The following is a 24,000-nucleotide window of genomic DNA, read 5'->3' as shown; positions in this document are numbered from 1 at the left end:
CTATTTATTACATTTTTCTAAAACGAATTATAGGCGCAGTATCAAAGGTAATGTTTTTAGTTTTTGCATGTTAATGATAGTTGAATAAAACTATCTATGTACATGATCATTTTTAATACTTTTTTATTTCAATTTTGAAAAGAAGCAAAAATCTCTAGGATTGAGTGAGTTAATTGCAAATTACTAAAACACCACAAGTCATGAATAGAAAAAAAATTCTCTTCCGCATTACGAATGAAGATGTAACTATGGACAAATGTATTTAAAAGTCTTGAACAAAAAGCAATAGGTTTTGAATAGACATTAGTTATTCATATTTTTTTAAAATTGACACTAATATATATATATATATATATATATATATATATATATATATATATATATATATATATATATATATATATATATAAGATTTTTTAAAAAGTAATCATGAAATATCAGAGAAACAAGCTCGCATCCCCCGGACAGACAGAGACACGAAGTATAAATATTAGATTGATTGATTAAACATGTCTTACTACATTTTGAATTGCTTGAGACTATCGAACTATCTAGTTTAACATGGGGAATAAACATATATAATATATAATATAATCTTTATTGTCCAAAAAAAAAAGGCAATTCATGTGAGGTAAACAATGCTCAAACAGTTTGGCTCATGGTGTGAACGTCAACACATTTACAAATACAGACACAGACATACACAAAAATATATTGTTTCATTAGTTCAAGAGTTCATTTTTACGCTCCGTCCAGTTGTTTTATTTTCACTTTCTTATTGAATATGAAATTGTATTGCTGTGGGTATTAAATGTAAATACGTGGGAGACCTGATTCCAGCCGGATATGCCATAATAATAATAATAATAATAATAATAATAATAATAATAATAATAATAATAATAATAATAATAATAATGATGATGATGATGATGATGATGATGATGATGATGATGATGATGATGATGATGATTATGATTATGATTATGATTATAATTATATATATTATTATTATTATTATTATTATTATTATTATTATTTATTATTAGTATAGTAGTAGTAGTATAGTAGTAGTAGTAGTAGTAGTAGTAGTAGTATAGTAGTAGTAGTAGTAGTAGTAGTAGTAGTAGTAGTAGTAGTAGTAGTAGTAGTAGTAGTATTAATAATAATAATAATAATAATAATAATAATAATAATAATAATAATAATAATAATAATAATAATAATAATAATAATAATAATAAGACTGACTTAAGGCCTTTCGCTTCCTAATCATCCGATCGGGACGCCTCGGCTGCCTCTCTAATCATCTGTGTCAATTCCCTCAACAGTCCACGGTCTTTCCTGTGGATACTAATTTCATAAGAACTTCCTTTGGTTTTAATTCTCCGTTATTTTGAAGGTGTTATAGGTCTCTATTTCTTGTGTCATGACGGGGAGAAAATAAGTACTTATCGCTTTATTAGCTGATATTAGCGGCTATGTGGTCGAGTGGTATGACACTTGCTTTCGGATCGGAAGATCCTGGGTTCGGGCCTCTCACTCGGCGCATAGTTGAGTCCTTGGAAAAGGCTCTTTACTCACATTCTCTCACCATACTCAGATGTAAAATGAGTGTCTGGCCGTTAACAGCTTTGTCTTTGTCGAAAACTTGTAATATCGCCTAACAGGCGTCATGTCCCGTTCTACATGTTAAATGTTGCTGTTGACCAGGGACCCCTTGTAAAGCGCTTTGAGCACATTTAGTGGATATTGCGCTATGTAAAGCTCAATTTTTTAAATTTAAAAAAAATATTTTTATCTGTTCTGAGTATATATGCCCAAAAAGCCGCCCTCCAGGATTTGAATAGTTACAGGTCTGTCATTGCATTTTTCATACAGTGTTTCATTGCATATTATTGGTAGGTCTCGTATATTTAGGACTTTTAAAAGTTGTTTTCTATGGAATCCGTCTAATCGTTGCTCTTCCGTTCCGGTCAGTGCCCATATTCCGCAGTTGTATATAAGCACGGGTTTTACAAGGGTTGTGTATAATTTGATTTTAGTGTTTATTTTTATTTTAGCTTTTCTAATCCATAGATGTAATAATTTATTTTGTGCAACCGTCGATAAACTTATTCTATGTCTTCCTTGTCTAATATTAGTGATCATACTTTTTTCGTGGCTCTCCGTCCATCTTTCGTTGTCCTTGACAGTCATGTTACATCAGTATTAACGTCCAGTTGTTGTTTTTGTAAAGCTTTTGGGATGTCTTTTACACTGGCTTGTTGAAGCCAATAAAGCCAATGTCGTCAGCATATGCAATTTCCACGGGGAGTTCGTTTTCAAAGCTTAACTGGGCCGAAGGTACAGATTTACGTACATCTTCTGAAGCATTTTCTAGGTAAATGATAAATCAAACAGGGCCTAAACTGTCTCCTTGTGGTGTACCGATGTTGCCAAGGAATGATTTATCCTCTGAGGCACCGATTATTTTGGTCCTTTTCCAGTTTTCACTTATAAAGAATCGGATTAATCTAACTTCATCTTCAGAACTATTCCTTTCATAATCTTTAACAAGGATTGGCGAGTGATTGTATCGAAGGCGGCAGACATATCTATTCCAGTTATAACTATTTCTACTTTTTCTGACAATGCTTTGGCAGCAAGCCATTTATGGGCCCAAACTACATCTGCAGTACTTCTTTCCGTCTTAAATCCGCTTTGACTATGTGACAAATAATTTTCAACAAACGGTCTAATTCTATTCAGTATGATCAGGGAGAGCGATTTTGTAATTGTACTTAGCAGCGCAATTATGTTGATGTCCTTTCGGTTTTCCTGACTTTTGTCTTTATATCAGCTCCCCTTTAAAAGCATTTCTTAATTCTCTTGGTGTGATAGGTTTAAATAGTGGTCGTGGATCTCCCTCAAATGAGCTAACGTGTGGCTTGTTGTTGTCTGAAATTTTGTTTTATTAAATTCAAAAAGAACATTGAATGTCACTGGGGTAAACAATTAATTTTCTCGTGTCATCCTCTTTCTTTGGGTTTTCAAATGGTCTATGATTTATTAGTCTTACAGCTTTGTACATTGGTTGACCGTTATTGCATTTATCATTATCAACTTTTTTGTCCAACTCTTCATTCCTAATTTCGATTACTCGACGTCTTATGCGGTGTAATATTTTATTTCGTGCATATTTTAGTCTTTCACGTTCCTTTTTTGAGTTTTGTATTATTATTGTAATATTCGCAAATATTTTTGCTGTTGGATAATTGAGCTATGATGGTATCATACGTGCGGCCTTATCGTTTGGTAGTGGTTGTCCCCGGAGCACACCAGAATGACTCTATCGACAAAAAGACTCTAGAGTTAAATTGGCGTACGCGAGACAGACTCTAGAGTTAGCCTCGCGGCCGCGAGAAGACCTCTATAGTGTTCCTCGTGTACGCCAATTTAACTCTTGAGTCTTTTTTTGGTAGAGTCATTATCGCGTGGTACACTGGTATTTTGAATTGCAGTAGATATTTATTATTGCATTCCGTACACATGACCATGCTTCGTTTGGTGTATTAATGTTGTTAGTTAAATGGTCGAGTTCAGTATAGATAGAATGCGCTTGGCCAAGGAGTTCACAACATTGCCATCCGGAAATATAAAGGACCAACACATAAACACTGTGTAACCATGAACGTTTATAGTCAGGTTAATACAGTTTAGTGAGAACAACTCACAAATGCGGATGGCAAAAACAATAACAAAGGCCTGAGTGACGTCATCTGCATATTATCTATTACGTGGTCGCTGATATTGTTGACGACATCGTGAGTTGTTGACAATATTTGTTTTGGGTTCTTGAATACGTGTGCTGTGTTTTCTAGGTTGTTTGTGCCATTTGTTTTGGGTTCTTGAATACGTGTGCTTTGTTTTCTAGGTTGTTTGTGCCATTTGTTTTGGGTTCTTGAATACGTGTGCTGTGTTTTCTAGGTTGTTTGTGCCATTTGTTTTGCGTTCTTGAATACGTGTGCTGTGTTTTCTAGGTTGTTTGTGCCATTCGTTTTGCGTTCTTGAATACGTGTGCTGTGTTTTCTAGGTTGTTTGTGCCATTTGTTTTGGGTTCTTGAATACGTGTGCTGTGTTTTCTAGGTTGTTTGTGCCATTTGTTTTGCGTTCTTGAATACGTGTGCTGTGTTTTCTAGGTTGTTTTTGCCATTTGTTTTGCGTTCTTGAATACGTGTGCTGTGTTTTCTAGGTTGTTTGTGCCATTTGTTTTGGATTCTTGAATACGTGTGCTGTGTTTTCTAGGTTGTTTGTGCCATTTGTTTTGGGTTCTTGAATACGTGTGCTGTGTTTTCTAGGTTGTTTGTGCCATTTGTTTTGGGTTCTTGAATACGTGTGCTGTGTTTTCTAGGTTGTTTGTGCCATTTGTTTTGGGTTCTTGAATACGTGTGCTTTGTTTTCTAGGTTGTTTGTGCCATTTGTTTTGGGTTCTTGAATACGTGTGCTGTGTTTTCTAGGTTGTTTGTGCCATTTGTTTTGGGTTCTTGAATACGTGTGCTTTGTTTTCTAGGTTGTTTGTGCCATTTGTTTTGCGTTCTTGAATACGTGTGCTGTGTTTTCTAGGTTGTTTGTGCCATTTGTTTTGGGTTCTTGAATACGTGTGCTGTGTTTTCTAGGTTGTTTGTGCCATTTGTTTTGCGTTCTTGAATACGTGTGCTGTGTTTTCTAGGTTGTTTGTGCCATTCGTTTTGCGTTCTTGAATACGTGTGCTGTGTTTTCTAGGTTGTTTGTGCCATTTGTTTTGGGTTCTTGAATACGTGTGCTGTGTTTTCTAGGTTGTTTGTGCCATTTGTTTTGCGTTCTTGAATACGTGTGCTGTGTTTTCTAGGTTGTTTTTGCCATTTGTTTTGCGTTCTTGAATACGTGTGCTGTGTTTTCTAGGTTGTTTGTGCCATTTGTTTTGGATTCTTGAATACGTGTGCTGTGTTTTCTAGGTTGTTTGTGCCATTTGTTTTGGGTTCTTGAATACGTGTGCTGTGTTTTCTAGGTTGTTTGTGCCATTTGTTTTGGGTTCTTGAATACGTGTGCTGTGTTTTCTAGGTTGCTTGTGCCATTTGTTTTGGGTTCTTGAATACGTGTGCTGTGTTTTCTAGGTTGTTTGTGCCATTCGATGACAAAGTTTGCTTTGACTAGCTTATGATCTGTTGTTATCAAGGTGCCAGTGTTGTTATGAATGTTTTGTGTCTTTGCACAGTATAAAATCAATTTGATTTGTTGTAAATGTTGATAACCTCTCCTGTTGCTTTATTTATCCTCTGTCCTACCCACGTAGTTTGGTGTCCAGAAGCGCGATTACAATCGCTGTTTGTGACAAATAACTGTTTATCTTCGCAAAAATCTACGTCCTCTGTAGGGAATAAAACACTGCTAATAATAGCTGTATATTTCAACGCTAAAGTTGACAAACGGGAAGAAGGGGAGAGTTGCCTTGGGTCTTATTCGAAGGGTAAACTCTCCCATAGTGGGCAGGCAGGTACTTACTGTGTCTTCTATCCCCCTGCACCTGCTTTTCAATTGTTTCCTGTCATTGTCTTGGAATGAGATTACTTGGTTTTGTCCTGATCCTTGCCGGAGTTCCTTAGCTGGGAGGGATATAGTCGAATATATAGTTGTTATATGTTTGGGAGATGATATTTTTTTCCTTGTAAATCATCTCTCTGTTATACATTGTATTAGGTTTAGTTTACATATTATATTATAGCATTGGCAAACATTTGAGTGTATTCCTCTTATTTGGGACCTGTGCTTGTGTCTGGATGAGATTTTTAGGTGATCTCAAACTAAGTACTTTGACAGTGTGCTCTTGGAATCTACACCTGTTCCCTATTTGAACCAATTCCCCTTTGTTTTACCTTTTCTTTTGTGCTTTAATTGTAATTCTAGAACTTTTTACTATCCCATTTTCTTCCTTTTTACTGGCGCTGATATGACCTTAATGTGTTGCAAGCGCCGTAAAACCCTTAAAAACAAAACAAAACAAAAACAAGGGTAAACTAAATTATAACGGAGAAAGACTGGTAGATATTTGCGAATAATAATAATAGTCATAATGATAACAATAATAATAATAATAATAATAATAATAATAATAATAATAATAATAATAATAATAATAATAATAATAATAATAATAATAATAATAATAATAATAATAATAATAATAATAATAATAATAATAATAGTAATACTACTACTACTAATAATAATAATATTAGAGGACCACATGAAAGAGTTAAGTGGCTTTAATACTGGCCATAGATTGACACCAAGGTATGACATAATTAGACAACACGTGAATTATACTGTATATTTTAATAAATTATCACAGTGACGTCTCTGGATGTTTATCACACCTGCTGTGTTCGAAAAAACGAATAAGGAAAGAAAAAGGAAGATAGATAAAAGAAGGACAGAATTTTTTTTCTCCAGATAATAGAAATTTATAGTGTTAGGAATTCTTTGAATTGTTTATTGTCTAAGACTGGCATGGCTCCTCTTGACTTTAATGATGCAGAGATGATAATATACAAGAGTCACAACGGAGCAAAGGTCATAATTGTAAATGTGACCCTCCGCCTCAAAACGGTATTAAGTCGGGTTGGTTAAGATGTTGAAAATTTAATTCATAACCAGAAATATCAGACTTGTGTTGAGTTTGTATGTTTTATTGAGGAGAATGGATACCATATTTTAGGATGCTAGTGCCAACAATTTATATTTTTGACCAGTTTAACATTTAATTCGGCTTTTCAGCATATGATTCGTTCGACATAATACCGTTTTGAGGCGATGGGTCACAAATAAACATTTAGTTTTCTTGAATAAAATCGATTTTCTATCATCGTCCCTTTTTAACGTGTTATATAGATAGTATGCGCTTGGCTAAGAAGCTCATAACATTGCCATCCGGAAGTATAACGGACCAACACACAAAACGCTGTGTAACCATGAACTTTTATAGTCGGGGTAATACATTTTAGTGAGAATCACTCACAAACGCGGATGGCAAAAAACAAAAACAAAGGCCTAATTGACGTCATCTTCGTTCTATATATATATTTCAGTAATCAAGCCAGAGAGGTTTTATCTGACGGAGATGACGACAGCCCAGATAGTGGACAATGTTGTCTCTGTCCTGGCCAAACCTCCAGGACGAAGGGACGACTCCGACGTGGAAGCGGTAGTCTCCTGGCTCAGACGGAAGGCCGAAATATTTAGGACCACAGAGAAAAGTAAGTTTCCAAACGAGTAGAGCCATTTTTTCACTTCATCATCATCATCATCATTGCCTTTTTCACCCTGGGTCAGGGTATAGGCCACAGACAAACAGTTTCCATCCTTCCCTATCCTGAGCTATCTTTTTAATCTCATTCCAGGTCTTACCACTTCTCTGTATATCAGCTTCTTTAATTCTTCTCCATGCTCCTCGTGGCATTCCCCTTGATCTTCTGCCCTGATGGTTCCAGTCCAATACTTTCTTTGTTATAGTGGAGTCGTTCTTTCTAAGCGTGTGTCCAATCCACCTCCATCGTCTTCTTCCTATTTTTTCACTTGCAATGATGGTAAAATTTATATATCCTGATTTTGATGTCTATGCAGCTATGTAGATTTGTGGTATAACACTCGTCTTTGGGTCTGAAAGTCCCGGGTTCGAGCCCACTCTGAGTGGCGCATGCTTCAATTCTTGTAAAAGGCTTTAACTCACATTCTCTCACCGTACTCATGTGTAAAATAAGTACCTGACCGTTAACAGCGTTGTCTCTGTCGGAAAAGAATTGTAATATCTCCTAACAGGCGTCATGTCCCGTCCGACATGTGAAGTGATACTTTTGGCCAGTACCATTTCTTTGATCACGTTCAGTGGATAATGCGCTCCAGGTTATAAAGTTAAAAAAAATAGAATGAATATAATTAATAGAATAACGATTCTGGACAGGAGAGCAGGGAATGAGAAGTATTTCACGGACCTATTTGTGACCCATGTATATATATATATATATATATATATATATATATATATATATATATATATATATATATATATATATATATCACCATATAACAGTATTATGCCGTGATTATGTAGAGGCTGAATCCCAGACTTGGGTTAACAGTCTACATTTAATTGACTGAATTAATCTAGTTTCTTTAAATTGTGATGATTTAGAATTTCATGAGCTGTAACTTTGATTTTAATTCTTGAGACAGTCCGTTCACGGCATATTGTAACACATTTGACTCAGGACAAGAAACCCTGTTTTGTCATACACATTTCCCCATTTAGACAAAACAAAAACAACACCGCTATTTCTTTTTTTGACAGATTCAGATTACTCCCAACTTGCCAAATGAGTGTTAAATCTGAGACAAGCTGGAGGGGAGGAGGGGGGAGAGGGGTGGAACTTAATCTGTTCACGCTCAGAGATGTAAACATTGAATAGTCAAAAGATTATAAAGGCTTTTGGTCAGAGTAAGCCATCATACCGCTGCCGTATTCTGAAAACAAACAACACATTTGAAAAGTCTTCGCCAGGAAACTTGTCCTACAAATATCGTTCCATTAAAATAACCCCAATCACATCAAATTCTCGCAAACCTGGACCAATGGGCATGATCTATATTAACTTTCCATGTGCTCGAGGTCATTGGTCACATTGCAAAATGTGCTCAAAGTGACCCACATAGTGAAAAGTGCTCACAGATTTTTAAATATCTAACATCACGATTGGTCATTTGATTCAGCTTGACACATGGGTATGTTTATAACATTTGTAAACAAACCAGCGTGTTGACATTTGTGAAGAAATATACAATCGTTGGACAGCAACAAATCATGTGATTGATGACCTGGTTGGACGAAAACATGAATATAGATCGCTCCCATTGAACTTTGTCACAAGATGAGAATGAGAGTCATTTTCATCGAGCGAGATTTGAAGGACGAGTTTAAAAAAAATTGTGTTGGGTTATTTTTTTCCAGAGCATGCAGATTGTCAGTATAAACTTCCCCTCTATTGAGTTATAAATAATAAATTTAATAATAAATTGAGCTTTATATAGCGCGATATCCACTCAATGTGCTCAAAGCGCTTTACAAGGGGTCCCTGGTCAACAGCAACAGTTAACATGTAGGACGGGACATGCCGCCTGTTAGGCGATATTACACTTTTTCGGACAAAGACAACGATGTTAACGACCAGGTACTCGTTTTACACCTGAGTACGGTGAGAGAAAGCGAGTAAAGAGTCTTTTCCAAGGACTCAACTATGCGCCGAGCGAGGCTCGAACTCAGGACCTTCCGATCTGAAAGCGAGTGTCATACCACAAGACCACATAGCCGCACTGAGATTGAGAATCCGTTCGAAATCCCAAGAGGCACGATGAGTGTGTGCAAAAGATGGTATAGAATATGGGTCCTTAACTCTCTTAAGGCCAGAATAAATTTCCTTCGATTCGCAATTTCTCAAACTAAAATTAATTAATTTTAGAAGATGGATTATAGTTTCCACCATTGGAGGAGTAATTACACGTCAGCTTCATTGCAGTTCGAGTCACATAAAGAATAGTCAATACTGTCTTTGTGAATAATTTGTATATCATAAAGTTGTTGAGAGTAAACTCGAATTGCAATGAAACGACACGTTTTTAAAATTACGCCAGAAAACTCGTCCTTCAAATATCGATCGATTTAAATGACCCCCCCCCCCATCTCACCTGGACCTTGAATCTTGGAAAAACGCTCAAACCTGGGATCTCGAGAGATCTTTTGAAAGACGAGTTTTCTGGTCAAGTTTTAAAAATTCACGTCTTTCCATAATAGGGCAGTCAACTGGTTAACAACTATGCATTGTAAAACCATTAATCATAACTATCAAACGAAATATTTCTGTCTCAGGACCTGCAACTGAAACATTGGGGAAGTCGTTTCTTATGAAGTGATTAATTCTAACGTATGACTCATGTACTTATCTTGGGGTTTTTTCAACAAATCAAGTTTGCATGGGTTACATATTTGTGGTAAAGACCACAGTGTAGTACATAATTTAGTAACACCGAGTGTTGAACAAATTGAAATGATAACGTCTTTGTGGTCGGAAAAGCAGTGGTCTAACACCAGTAGAGGCACAAGAATTAATGTTGATACTAATAACACTAGCATACTGTTAAAAAACTGTTAAAAGTATCGCAACAAAATTAGGATCGTAACTTTTGAACTGTTTGAGCTTGTAATATTATAATGTAATAAACATATTGTAAATGAACATCGCTTAAAACGTATGCAGTTCTATATTAATGGTCATAAACTCGGTAAGAAATGAATAGGTCGAAAAGCAAGACTGAATAAAGAAAACACATTTGGGGAGCAGCGTGGCTCAGCGGTACGGTCTTTGCTTCATACCCGAAAGGTAACGAGTGCGATCACCCGCCGCTGCTCTGTGGCCTTGAGCAAGTCACCTCGCCCTAGGTTAATTTGCGGCGCTGCCCTGCGGCTGACGCCTGGATTTGGAATAGACCCTAGAGAAAAATTTCCCCTATGGGATGAACAAAGGGAATTTTATATATTATTTATTTTATTTTATTAAGAACACAGTATGTTTGAGAAGCATTTTTCTGACCAATAGGTCAAAATTGTGTAAATGATGAAACAAATAGCAATTTTAAAACCATACATAAACCTTTATCCTTAAATAAATGAAGCTAGATTCATAAACCTTAATCTGAGAGTTCAATATCGCGTGGACACTCGGGAGACTTACAACTTGGTTGGGCCTTTGCATTAATCAAAGTGTGTGTGTGTGTGTGTGTGTGTGTGTGTGTGTGTGTGTGGGTGTGTGTGTACGTGCTTGTGTGTTTAAATGATTATGTTTCAGCCAAAGTAATTTGTAATATAAGAGCTTAGAGTCTGGTGTCTCGGAGTTATAGCGCTATATAAGTTTTCAGCATTATTATTATTATTATTATTATTATTATTATTATTATTATTATTATTATTATTAATCAAATGATATGTACACATTCAATATTGAACAATTACGTTCCAATCCTTGACCTAAGAAGCAGATGAAAGTTGGCGAACATTTCTGTTGTGATTTCTTAACACATTCCTTTCAAATATTGTCCCAAACATTTCTGATTGGGCCATGGCAATATTATGGAAGGCTTGGTCTTGGATGAAACAGAGTGTCATATGGGCAACGCTTGAGATTGAGAATTCGTTCGAAATACCAAAAGGTATTAGTATGTGTAAAAGATGGAATACAATATGGTTCCTTAACTCTCTTAATCCTAGAGATTTTTGCTACTTTTCAAAATTGGAGCGTGTACATAGATAGTGTTATTTAACTACCATTAACATGCAAAAACTAAAAACATTAGCTTTGATTCTACGTCACAAGTTTGTCTCAGAAAAATGTAATAAATAGGCATGTGGTAAAAGTAACCCGGGTAAACTACGGATATAGTCGGTGTTAGGGTTGAGTGAGTTAACTCTCTTATGTTAGGAATACATTTCCTTCGATTCTCAACTTCTCAAACTAAAATTAATTGAAAGTAGGCTGATTCCGTTGTTGTGTGCAGAATGGAATAATTGTTTGCGTCAGGATTTCATCAACATAACGTTGAATCATCACTAAATGTACCGTTCACTATGACAAGTTCAGTTTTGAACTCTTCTGTGACCTCCACCCAAACCATGACATGTTCGCCCACGATGGACTCATCAACCTCTCTGGGCAATGCACTACGTATTCCACCCCTTAGCCGATCACACACTGTTTCAAGACTCTTGACCTTTGTTAATTCAACGGCAAATTCCTCAAAAATCTTTATATATGTATATATATATATATATATATATATATATATATATATATATATATATATATATATATATATATATATATATATATCTTACAACAATCTTCCCAGTGTTGAAGGATTGTGATTGATGAAATTAGCGATATCCACTTACTAATTCTCATTTCTGACCCAGACATGTGGGTTATTAATAGACAGTTGATAAAGATACATTTTGCACGTGAATCTTCCAATTTAAAGAAAGTTTCTTATGTTTCGATTTCTTTAAGAGAAAAAGAAAAGCGATATCTTTATACGTCGTCTGTTTAAACATTAATGACGTAATTCATAATCATTAGCAAAGTGATGTTTGCGTTCGAAAATAGGCAGAATAATGCCTCATATAAATCGTCCAACTAAAAATAAAGAATAATTTATGTGGTCAGCGATGGTACGGGTCATTTTATATTGTATGTTTCGAGAGCGCTTCACTTTATGATTTATCAGATATGATGCAGATTTGATTATATTTATGATAATCGCCTGGCCATATGATTTCTCTTGCACATACCTTTTATATTGATATCAAACTTCGCCCAGTAGATTATTTTCATGCATACGTTTGAATAATTTATTATCACTATAATAATAATAATAATAATATTAATAATAATAATAATAATAATAATAATAATAATAATAATAATAATAATAATAATAATAATAATAATTATTATTATTATTATTATTATTATTATTATTATTATTATTAATATATTATTATTATTATTATCATTATGATTATTATTATTATTATTATTATTATATTATTATTATTATTATTATTATTATTATTATCATTATGATTATTATTATTATTATTATTATTATTATTATTATTATTATTATTATTATTATTGTTATTATTATTATTGTAATGCTTGTCGCTAAATCAGTACAAAAAAGGAGAACTCTCAATAACTAACGCTAAGAAGAAATTATTATTATTACACCCGCTGTCTGTTTAAGAAAGTATTGAAATGTCATCAAAATTTTAATTAAATTAAAATAATCTCTTTCGCATATTGATTTCATTATTTGTGTTTCCCTAAGGATTATTTTAAAACATTCAGTTTATTTTTATTTAATCAGTCTCCATTTAATTATTTTGATTGCACACAAACAACGAATTCAGTGACTCCTTCTTCTTCTTCTTCTTCTTCTTCTTCTTCTTCTTCTTCTTCTTCTTCTTCTTCTTCTTCTTCTTCTTCTTCTTCTTTCAGCTTATCCCGCATTTTGCAGGGTTGCCACATAATGAATGCCACATTTTCATGCATCTAGGTTCAACGCATCATCTTCCTCCAGGACCAATTCCTTCATATAGTCCATTACCTTCTCAAACCATCTAGTCTTTGGGCGTCCCTTTTCCCTCTTTCCCGCCAATTGTAAGTCCGATACTTTTCTTCCCACGTACTCCATCTCTCGTCTCTTTACATGTCCGAACCATTTCAATTATCTTCTCTCATATTTATTGATACATTCTTCACTTCCGTCAACCTTCACACTCGTTCATTTCTCACTCTGTCTTTTCTTGCCTACCCAACTGACCATCTCAACATCCTCATTTCCGCCACCTCAACTTCTTTATCTTGTTTCTTTCTTGTAGCTGCCGTCTCTAGCTCAAATAACATTGCTGGTCTTACAACAGTTGTATATATTTTCCCCTTCAGCTTTGTAAACATTCGTTTGTCACACATAACTCCAGTTACCTTCCTCCAATTATTCCATCCTGCCTATATCCTCTTCTTAACCTCCAACTCCTTGTACAGTTGTTCCTAAGTATTTGAATTGGTTTTCTCTGGCACATCCTCTTCTCCTATCTTTATTGGTGGTTCTGCTCTCTGTTGTCCGATGCACAAATAATCTGTGCGTCAATTCAGTGACTCCTCATACTTCGAAATGAAATTGCTGGGTGAAATAAAATAATCTCTAAACGATTATGGACTACAGGAGATGTCGAATACAGCAAAATTCGTTGAACAAACAATACATTTATTAAGCAAATGACGTATAGTTAATTGTTTTAAAAGGTTTTAACCCAGGTGTACATATTTGAAGATCTGATAACCGAAAATATTTTGAGCCTGACTTAATATTGTTCTAATGGACAATATTTTTGGTTGGTTTGAGAGTATTTCCATTACAACAATGAGACCATAACAATTTGGTTTATTAACGTTGGTTTTAACAGATAAAAAACATATTCAATTATTGGTTGTGAATTTATTAAAAGAGATGCTCGATGCGACCTCCTTTGCGTTCAACACATGTGTGCGCTCTCCTGGTGAAATAAGTTGTGGTTCTTTCACAAAGCTGTGAGTCAGTAACGCTTATTAACTTTTCTACCATCGATTTCTAAGTTCACGAAAGCTCCGGGATCTTGCCATTTGATCTTTTAAATAACCCCAAAAAATTCTAGAGGGCTCAAGTCGGGCCTGCGAGAGGTCCAAGGTTGGTTCGTACACCGACCAAAGTCACGACCATCAAAATGAGCTTGGATCTGGGTCAAGGAATGCTTTGTAGTGTGACGAAGTACACCGTGATGCCGTGCTTTTTTGTCACCGCGAATTAAAAAAATGACAAATCCAAAATAGCGTGACGATGCCTTGATCCCTTAACCCTCTCCATACCATCTACAACAAAATCGTCATATTTGTTACGACACAATACTATACATTTTTCTGATTCAGATTTATTTTGTACATCACAAACTGAAGAATGATCTTTGTTTAATTAATAAGAACATAAAATTGTTTTGTAGAGAGATTGTTTGAGTCTAAAAAATCCATGTTTCTGCTGGGTAAGCCTGTCGATTTTGGGAAAATACTGACAATCATCGGTAAGGAGAGAGTTAATGCAAACTAAGGTTATTGCATAATATGTAGAGATCTTGTTTGATGACTTCATCTGGTCGCTCCACTGAAACCAATGGGTAACTTTATAACACAGCCTAGTGAGAAAAGTAAAATCAATATATCGAGATGCCAAAGGGGTCATTGCCGTAGAAATAATTAATCAAATGTTCATTTGTGGCTGTAAGATATTGTGGTATGACACGAACTTTTTGATCCGTAGATCCCGGGTTCGAGCCTTGCTCGGCGCATCGTTGAGTCCTTGAAAAAGTCTCTGTACTCACATTCTCTCACCGTACTCAGGTGTACAATGAGTACCTGGTCATTAACAGTGTTGTCTCTGTCGGATATGTAATATCGCCTAACAGGCGTCATGTCTCTTCTACAGGTGTTGCTTTTTTGCTTCTATATGTTATGTGTTGCTGTTTCCAAATTGATTTTGAACTAAAATTTTATGAGCTAACATTAAAATAGAATCTTTATAGATTTAGATCTATCCCGATAGATAGAATAACGTTGTGAGATGACTAGTCACCAAATAGAAATAACGGACTACGTGAAGCATTTCGTTTGGCATCACAATGTGGTATGGAAGCTGTGGAACAAAAGAAAAATCCAAACTACATAGAACCCTCAGAGAGGCTTCAAAAATAATTAACACCGACCTTAGAAGCCTTGACACAACTTTTATTAATGCAGTTGAGAAGAAATCTTTTAACATTATCAACGAAAAGAGGCATCCGCTGAGCGAAAAATTCCAACTTCTGCGCTCCGGAAGACGGTATCTAGAAGCAAAATGTAGGACAAATCGACATAAGACAACCTTCATTCCAACCGCCATAAAATTAATTAACAAATCTTTTGTGGAAAAATGAGACAACCAATGAAAATAACGAGAAGCAGTGTCGTGAATCATCATCATCGACATTGCCGCCGTCGTTATCATCATTATCATCATATCATCATCATCATCATCATCATCATCATCATCATCATCATCATCATCATTATCGTAGTCATCATCATCATCATCATCATCATCATCATCATCATCATCATCATCATCATCATCATCACAATCATTGCCATATTCTTCTTAATATAAGACACTATATTTATAGATAGTATGCAGATGATGTCACTCAGGCCTTTGTTATTGTTTTTGCCATCCGCGTTTGTGAGTTGTTCTCACTAAACTGTATTAACCAGACTATAAAAGTTCATGGTTACACAGAGTTTGTGTCTTGGTCCGTTATACTTCCGGATGGCAATGTTGTGAACTCCTTGGCCTAGCGCATTCTATCTATAATATGGTTATCTGCTGTCCCAGCAAATATATCGTATCGTTCTATCTGTCTGTCTGTGTGCCTGTATATATGTATGTATGTATGTATGTATGTATGTATGTATGTATGTATGTATGTATGTATGTATGTAGTAGATGCATATACGATGATATGCTGGTTTGTATGTATGTTGCATGTATGTATGTATGTATGTAATGTAATATGTGTTTGTATGTACGCTCATTTCTTTTGTATACATGTGTAGAAACAATGTGCAAGCGTGTATGTTCGTGTATGGCTGAGTCTGTATTTGTAAATGTGTTGATGTTCATACCATGAACCAAACTGAGCATTGTTTACCTCACATGAATTGCCTTTAATTTGGACAATAAAGATTATTATTATTATTATTATTATTATTATTATTATTATTATTATTATTATTACACTTCAACCCGGAGGTCTAGCCCCGCTGCCGGCACCTCGGTTTTTTCCCCCTTGATTGAGAAATTAAACCCCTACTACTCACTTTATGGCGCTGCTCTGCGACTGATGCCTGGATTATCTTGGTCATTTTTAAAGCTCGGAATGAATAAATGGAACTGTTCCCCATTATATAATTTATTATAAAGTATTTATATTTAACTCAAAAAAAAAAAAAAAAAGAATACAAAACAAAACCAAAAACAAGCCAAAAATAAATGCAACCCCCGACCCCAACAAACAAACTAATAACCACCCCACCCCCCCCCCCCCCCAAAAAAAAAAACAAAAAAAAAAACTACAAAAAAAAAACAACAAAACAAAAAAAAAAAAACCCACAAAACAAAACAAAAAAACAAACAAAAAAAAATTAAGTCAGACACCTGTCACAATATTCAGTATAAATTGAAAGGTGTGATAAACTTGTCTTTATAGACATTGAGGATAACTCCGATCTCGTTCAAAATAATTCACAGCCTCTGCGTTCTTTATAATATTTCACCTCCTGTCTAGTCGAACTAACTATATATATATTATAGATTATTATTATCTAGATCTGAACAAATAGCAGCATTTTATGTTTTTGTTCTTAAAAGTCATCTTTATGTGTGTACCTGAATAACATAATAATCCTCCAACCTGTAGTTGTGTCTACTTTTTGTGTAAAATTGATCAATTATACAGCCAATGTCAGTCAATAGATTAGTAATGCTAAAGAGCAAAATGCTCAATATACCCGATATTGTCAAATCTGTTTATTATTTAGATTTTGAGAAAATTGTAACATGTAATATTTTGCCTAGGAGTTATTCATGATTGGAATCGTAATAAATGGCTTGAAATGTAGATAGCTGTGTAATACTTATAGGTATGTGGAAAATTGGATTCAGTAGTCTGATGTCACGCCGTCCGGCAACGGCGGCCATCTTGGTTCTAAACAAAGAAAATTATTACTTTTAATTCTTCATGCTGTTTAGAACTTTTCACATGTCTTGTGATTAGAATGTGTAAAAGTCAAAACATGATCAAATTTATGGGGGGTTTTCCCTCTGGATACGCTTTTATGCTCGCCGGAGAAATATTTCATACAGGCGTCCGCCATTGTTCCGATAGTTTAGAGCCAGTGTTACTAAGTTACCATGCGTCATTAGGAAGGAAGTGACGTTACGACTGTTGAAGAGTATTGTCGCTAATATATATATATATATATATATATATATATATATATATATATATATATATATCAACTTAGGTCAATAAGTTACTAATTTCTTATCATATCAGTAACAATGTTTTAAAATGGACCAAGTGTCTCTAAATGCCCTAAAAAACTTGTAAAAAGTGTAACAAAATATTGGACAATACACATTGCATGTTCTTTGAGAAAAAAAAATTAAAAAGAGAGAATCAGATCAAAGCATGTGCGAAAATTAGATTTTTAAATAACAAATAATTTCCTTACTGACAAGCTTTGAGCTCTAGACATTTTACCAAAAAACATAAAAGTTGAGATATACGTCCAGTTTGACTGGACTACACCACGTATCTAGAGAACATTTGCCCACAAATTAAGAGCGTGACGTTTAAAAAAATAACAACTCATTATCAAGTGAGCAGAAATAAATGAGTTTGTTGAAATATTTTTGGGATAAAAATTCTTTGCTGCAACTTGTTATTTTGGCATCTAGATCTAACTAGTAAGCTAATGATTGAGGCGTCGCATATTATTAATAAATCAATATAATATTATGATTTTTGACCGAAATCCGGGAATCAAATTGACCCGAGAGTTGAAAGGACGAGATTACGAGGTCTGACCTGGAAGCCAAAAAAAAAATTAAAAAATGACCGATTTAGGTAAAAACAATTGTATTAGAACAACTTATTCTCACATATTAAAAACTCTAGTAATATTGAATGGAATATAAAAAGCCATAAATCATGTATTCTTCTTCTTCATCTTGTAGTAACCTCCAATATTGTCGAGGATCACTCCACAGTTTGTAGGCTTTTACATTGCAAACTTGTTAAAACTCTGCACATAATACTAATAAAAAAAATGCATAGATTAAAAAGTCACGTTATGAACTACTCTGTCTAGCAATCGCGTGAATGCATGTTGACAACCGTTTTCAGCCACTTCAGCTGGGAGGCTATTCCATAGTCGGGCAGTGGAAGGGGAAAACGAATACGCAACACAGCATCAATAGGTCAGATATCACTGTATATTTGACCTGTATTATAAAAGAAGGGTTCCGGACAGCTCTGATGGTAGAGAATTCGCTGCACAATTTTTTTTAAATTGTGCTTTTATATAGCGCAATATCCACTAAACGTGCTCAATCAAAGCGCTTTACAAGGGGTCCCTGGTCAACAGCAACATTTAACATGTAGGACGGGACATAACGCCTGTTAGGCGATATTACTATTTTTCGGACAAAGACAAAGCTGTTAACGGCCAGGTACTCATTTTACACCTGATCTGAGTACGGTGAGAGAATGAGACTCAAGGACTCAACTATGCGCCGAGCACGAGACTCGAACCCAGGACCTTCCGAAAGCGAGTGTCATACCACTAGACCATATAGCCGCACAAACAAAGGGACCACAACGATCCAAGGTGCAACTGAGCATATTTTACTGACACCCCCCCCCCCTCCCAAACCCATGGTCCACACAACAGTGATTGGGTTACTGATCTCTAGGAAAGTACTTCGCGTTATGACGACCTACCCAATGGGTAGCAGGTAGTTGCTGTTGTCCTTTTCACGCAGTTGCAACCGAGATCAACTCTGGCTCCATGGAACAAATGGCTCTGATGAGCTACTTAAAAAAAAAAATATTTTAATAAAGAAAAGAAGGACGCAGATATGGTAATGCGCATTCTATAGGGAATGAGATTAGCGGAAGAGTAGCGTCCCTTGATTGGACGTCACCGGCGGAAAAGTTATTAGAGAGAGAACATCATGTTGGTTATGCGCATGCGTCTCTCGTCCTCGCTTCCGGTGAAAGCGGCATGAGACACATCACCGAAAGCGAGGACGAGAGAGACGCATGCGCAAAACCAAATTGACGGTCTCTCTGTAACGTGACGTCCAATCAAGGGACGCTACTCTTCCGCTAATCTCATTCCCTATTATCACATGTAAAACAGTAATGTTTTCTATTATATTATAACTAGGCAATGTCTTACGGCCATCTATTTAAAAAATACGGTGAATCCACTTAGTTGTGGTCTTGTGGCATGATCAGTGGGTACAAGATTCGATTTCTGCTTTGAGAGGCGCATCGTTGAGACCTTGGGAAACTCTCTATACTCACATTCTTTTAACGTACTTGGGTGTAAAGTGAGTACCTAGTCGTTAGCAGCATGTCTCTGTCTTGGAAGGAAAAAATGCATTATCACTTAACAGGCGTCATGCCTCGTCCTACATGTTAAGTACTGTTGTTGGAGGGCGGGGACCCTTTGTAAAGCGCTTTGAGCACGTTTAGTGGGTATTGCGCTGTATAAAAAAAATCTCAAGCTCAAGTAATAATAATATTATCATCTACCTGGCGTCATGACTTGTCCTACATGTTTAGTGTTGCTGCTATGTGGTCTAGTGGTATGACACTCGCTTTCGGATCGGAAGGTCCTGGGTTCGAGCCTCCTTGGAAAATGCTCTTTACTCACATTCTCTCACCGTACTCAGGTTAAAATGAGTAGTTAACAGCGTTGTCTTTGTCCGGAAAATTGTAATATCGCCTAACAGGCGTCATGTCCCGTTTTATATTATGTTAAATGTTGCTGTTGACCAGGGACCCCTTGTAAAGCGCTTTGAGCACATTTAGTGGATATCGCGCTATATAAAAAGCTCATATTTTTTTTTGCTGTTATTGACAAGGGGCTCCTTGTAATGCGCTTTGAGTTTGTTCAGTGGATATTGCGTTATATACACGCTCAAGTTGAGCTTTTTTTATATAGAGCAATATCCACTAAATGTGCTCAAAGCGCTTTACAAGGGGTCCCTGGTCAGCAGCAACATGTAACATGTAGAACGAGACATAACGCCTGTTAGGCGTTATTACAATTTATTTCCGACAGAGACAACACTGTTGACGGCCAGGTACTCATTTTACACCTGAGTGCGGTGAGAGAATGTGAGTAAAGAGTCTTTTCCAAGGACTCAACTATGCGCCGAGCGAGGCTCGAACCCAGGACCTTCCGACCCGAAAGCGAGTGTCATACCACTAGACCACATAGCCGCAAGTAACTGTTTTATTACTATAATACCTTACTTAAGTTTTTAAAATTGAAACATTGATTTATTCTTTGTACACGAGGGGCAGCGTGGCTCAGCGGTACGGTCTTTGCTTCATACCCGAAAGGTACCGAGTTCGATTACCCGCCGCTGCGTTGTGTGGCCTTGAGCAAGTCACCTCGCCCTAGCTCACTTTGTGGCGCTGCTCTGCGGCTGACGCCTGGGTTATTTCAGTCTTCCCTTGGAATAGACCCTAAAGACAAATTACCCCTTGTGGATGAATAAAGGGAATTTTATTTTTATTTTTATTTTTATTACATGACAGGTAATCTTGTTGAGATTGTCAAGAGTTGCGAGTATCAAACTACAACAGCCGATGACGTCATTATCCAGCAAGGAGAAGAGGGAGACAGGTTAGACGTGGCGATAACGATAAATCAATTTGTTAACAAATCTCGTTGTTGTATTATATCTATGTTGTTCAATGGCGTGGTGTGTTTACGGTATAAGGTGGTGCCAGAAACAGAAGAAAATGACTAAAACATGCTATATTTGTAAATACAAAAGAAAGAAAAACATATACAGAAAAGACTTACTCAAATAAGTAAGGGGGTTTATACCATTTCTTAGTTTTAATACTTTTTCAAATGCTGTAATCCATTTTTTTAAAGATGGAATTGGTGCCAGGCACCAAATCAACCAATATAGCCACGCCGCTGTTCTAACATATCAATGTCCTAAAGTTTTCTGACACGCTGGTCGAATGCATCCAATTCACGTGTATTTTAATTATATGATGTGTTCAGAAATACTTTTTTCCTGAGCATATTGTGCAACAAGCGACAACTGTCAATTATTACTTCGACCACCACTTCTTCTTCTTCTTCTTCTTCTTCTTCTTCTTCTTCTTCTTCTTCTTCTTCTTCTTCTTCTTCTTCTTCTTCTTCTTCTTCTACTACTACTACTACTACTACTACTACTATACTACTACTACTACTACTACTATACAAAAACAACACACACAGCAACTACTACTACTACTACTACTACTATACACTAAACTACTACTACTACTACTAACTCTGCTAGCTACTACTACTACTACTACTACTACTACTACTACTACTACTACTACTACTACCTACTACTCTACTACTACCGCTACTCACACATCACACAACTCACTACTACTACTACTACTACTACTACTACTACTACTACTACTACTACTACTACTACTACTACTACTACTACTACTACTACTACTACTACTACTACCACTAATACTACTACTATTACTACTACTACCACTACCCTACTACTACTACTACTACTACTACTACTACTACTACTACTACTACTACTACTACTAACACTATATAATAATAATAATAAATAATAATACTATTACTACTACTAACTACTACTACTACTACTACTACTACTACTACTACTACTACTACTACTACTACTACTACTACTACTACTACTACTACCATCACCACCATCACCACCAACATCACTACTACTACTACTACTACTACTACTACTACTACTACTACTACTACTACTACTACTATTACTACTACTACTACTACTACTACTACTACTACTACTACTACTACTACTACTAATAATAATAATAATAATATACTATACTACTACTACTACTACTACTACTACTACTACTACTACTACTACTACTACTACTACTACTACTACCATCACCACCACCACCACTACTACTACTACTACTACTACTACTACAAACTACTAATACTACTACTATTACTATTACTACCACTACCCTACTACTACTACTACTACTACTACTACTACTACTACTACTACTACTACTACTACTACTACTACTACTATTATTATTATTATTATTATTATTACGACTACTACTACTACCACACCACCAGTACCACCACATCTACTACTACTGCTTCTATTACTGCTATTACAATCACCACCACAACCGCGGCTACGACAGAAATATAGATAAATACGGTAGAACATCAAATAAAATAAAAACGGCAAAATCGGACTATCACTCTGCCTAAATTGTACTCCTTTTTAAAAATAGATTGGCATCTACAGCAAAGTCTGAGTTCGTCAGTGTACATTATTAAAAAGAAGATGGTATTTTTGCCTGTTTGTTGTTTTGCTTTGTTATTTTTTATATTTGTCATTTAGCTCACCAGTAAAACAACGATTTAGCCAAACCGCAAACATGAAGCTATTTTTGATTTTACATTTTATATTTTCGGTATATTTTATGATATGTTTAAAATATATCTTGGTAACTTGTCTATGTTATAAATATATCTAAAATCTTTTCTTGAGCACACTGACAACGATGATTAACAGGCTAGGCAAAATTCAGCTACAATCATATTTTTCCTGCACGCCCCCCCCCCCCCGCACTTCTTCTGCCAAACTAAATAATCGGACAACTTAATCTGAACAACATATATCATATATATATATATATATATATATATATATATATATATATATATATATATATATATATATATTATTATTATTATTATTTAAAATATTTACCACAATGTTTGAGACAGTCTACATTAATGTTTCAGGCTTGATTTCAAGCCTGAAACATTAATGTAGACTGTCTCAAACATTGTGGTAAATATTTTAAATAATAATAATTCGCTCCATTACTGCATGTCGAGCACTTTTCGCACCATATTTGTATCAAACACAATTCAATATATATATATATATATATATATATATAATATATATATATATATATATATATATATATATATATATACACGATAAAATAACAATTTCAGTTCAATTCAAAGGTTTGTTTTAGGCAATTGCCAATATGAATATATATATACGATAAAATAACAATTTCAGTTCAATTCAAAGGTTTGTTTTAGGCAATTGCCAATATGAGCAATGAATTTACATATAATTTCAAATCAATACAGGTAGAAAGAAACTACAAAAATAATCAAATAGATAAATAGATAAATACATATGAATGTAATCAATAAATAGACAGAACAAATAAATAAGTGATAAATAAATAGATAACCAAAATATTATATAAACACATGCAAATCATTTTATAGGAAACAAAATAAAAAACATATATAAAAATAAGTCAACGGTCACTAACAATTCGATATGTGGAACATTATTCTGAATGCCAGCATTATTGGATGTAGATATGCTTGTATTTGAACGATAACT

General features: G+C 35.1%; 1 protein-coding gene across 5 annotated transcripts in view; it reads left to right on the top strand.

Moving 5' to 3' along the window:
- LOC144966151 (uncharacterized) overlaps positions 1-24,000 on the top strand; it is a 73,368-nt gene that overhangs the window by 17,242 nt on the left and 32,126 nt on the right. For all 5 annotated transcript variants that reach the window (XM_078902273.1, XM_078902276.1, XM_078902274.1 and 2 more), the window contains 2 exons: positions 7,107-7,274; positions 21,086-21,173. In XM_078902273.1, coding sequence (XP_078758399.1) covers positions 7,107-7,274; positions 21,086-21,173 — 256 coding nt within the window. The remainder of the gene's footprint in view (positions 1-7,106; positions 7,275-21,085; positions 21,174-24,000) is intronic.

The sequence above is a fragment of the Berghia stephanieae genome, chromosome 2 (assembly GCF_034508935.2).
Source record: "Berghia stephanieae isolate SIO BIC M18660-M18661 chromosome 2, UCSD_Bste_1.3, whole genome shotgun sequence".
In the NCBI taxonomy this organism is placed as follows: domain Eukaryota; kingdom Metazoa; phylum Mollusca; class Gastropoda; order Nudibranchia; family Aeolidiidae; genus Berghia; species Berghia stephanieae.
Note: the sequence above shows the minus strand (reverse complement) of the source record. Positions and strands in the feature narration are given on the sequence as shown.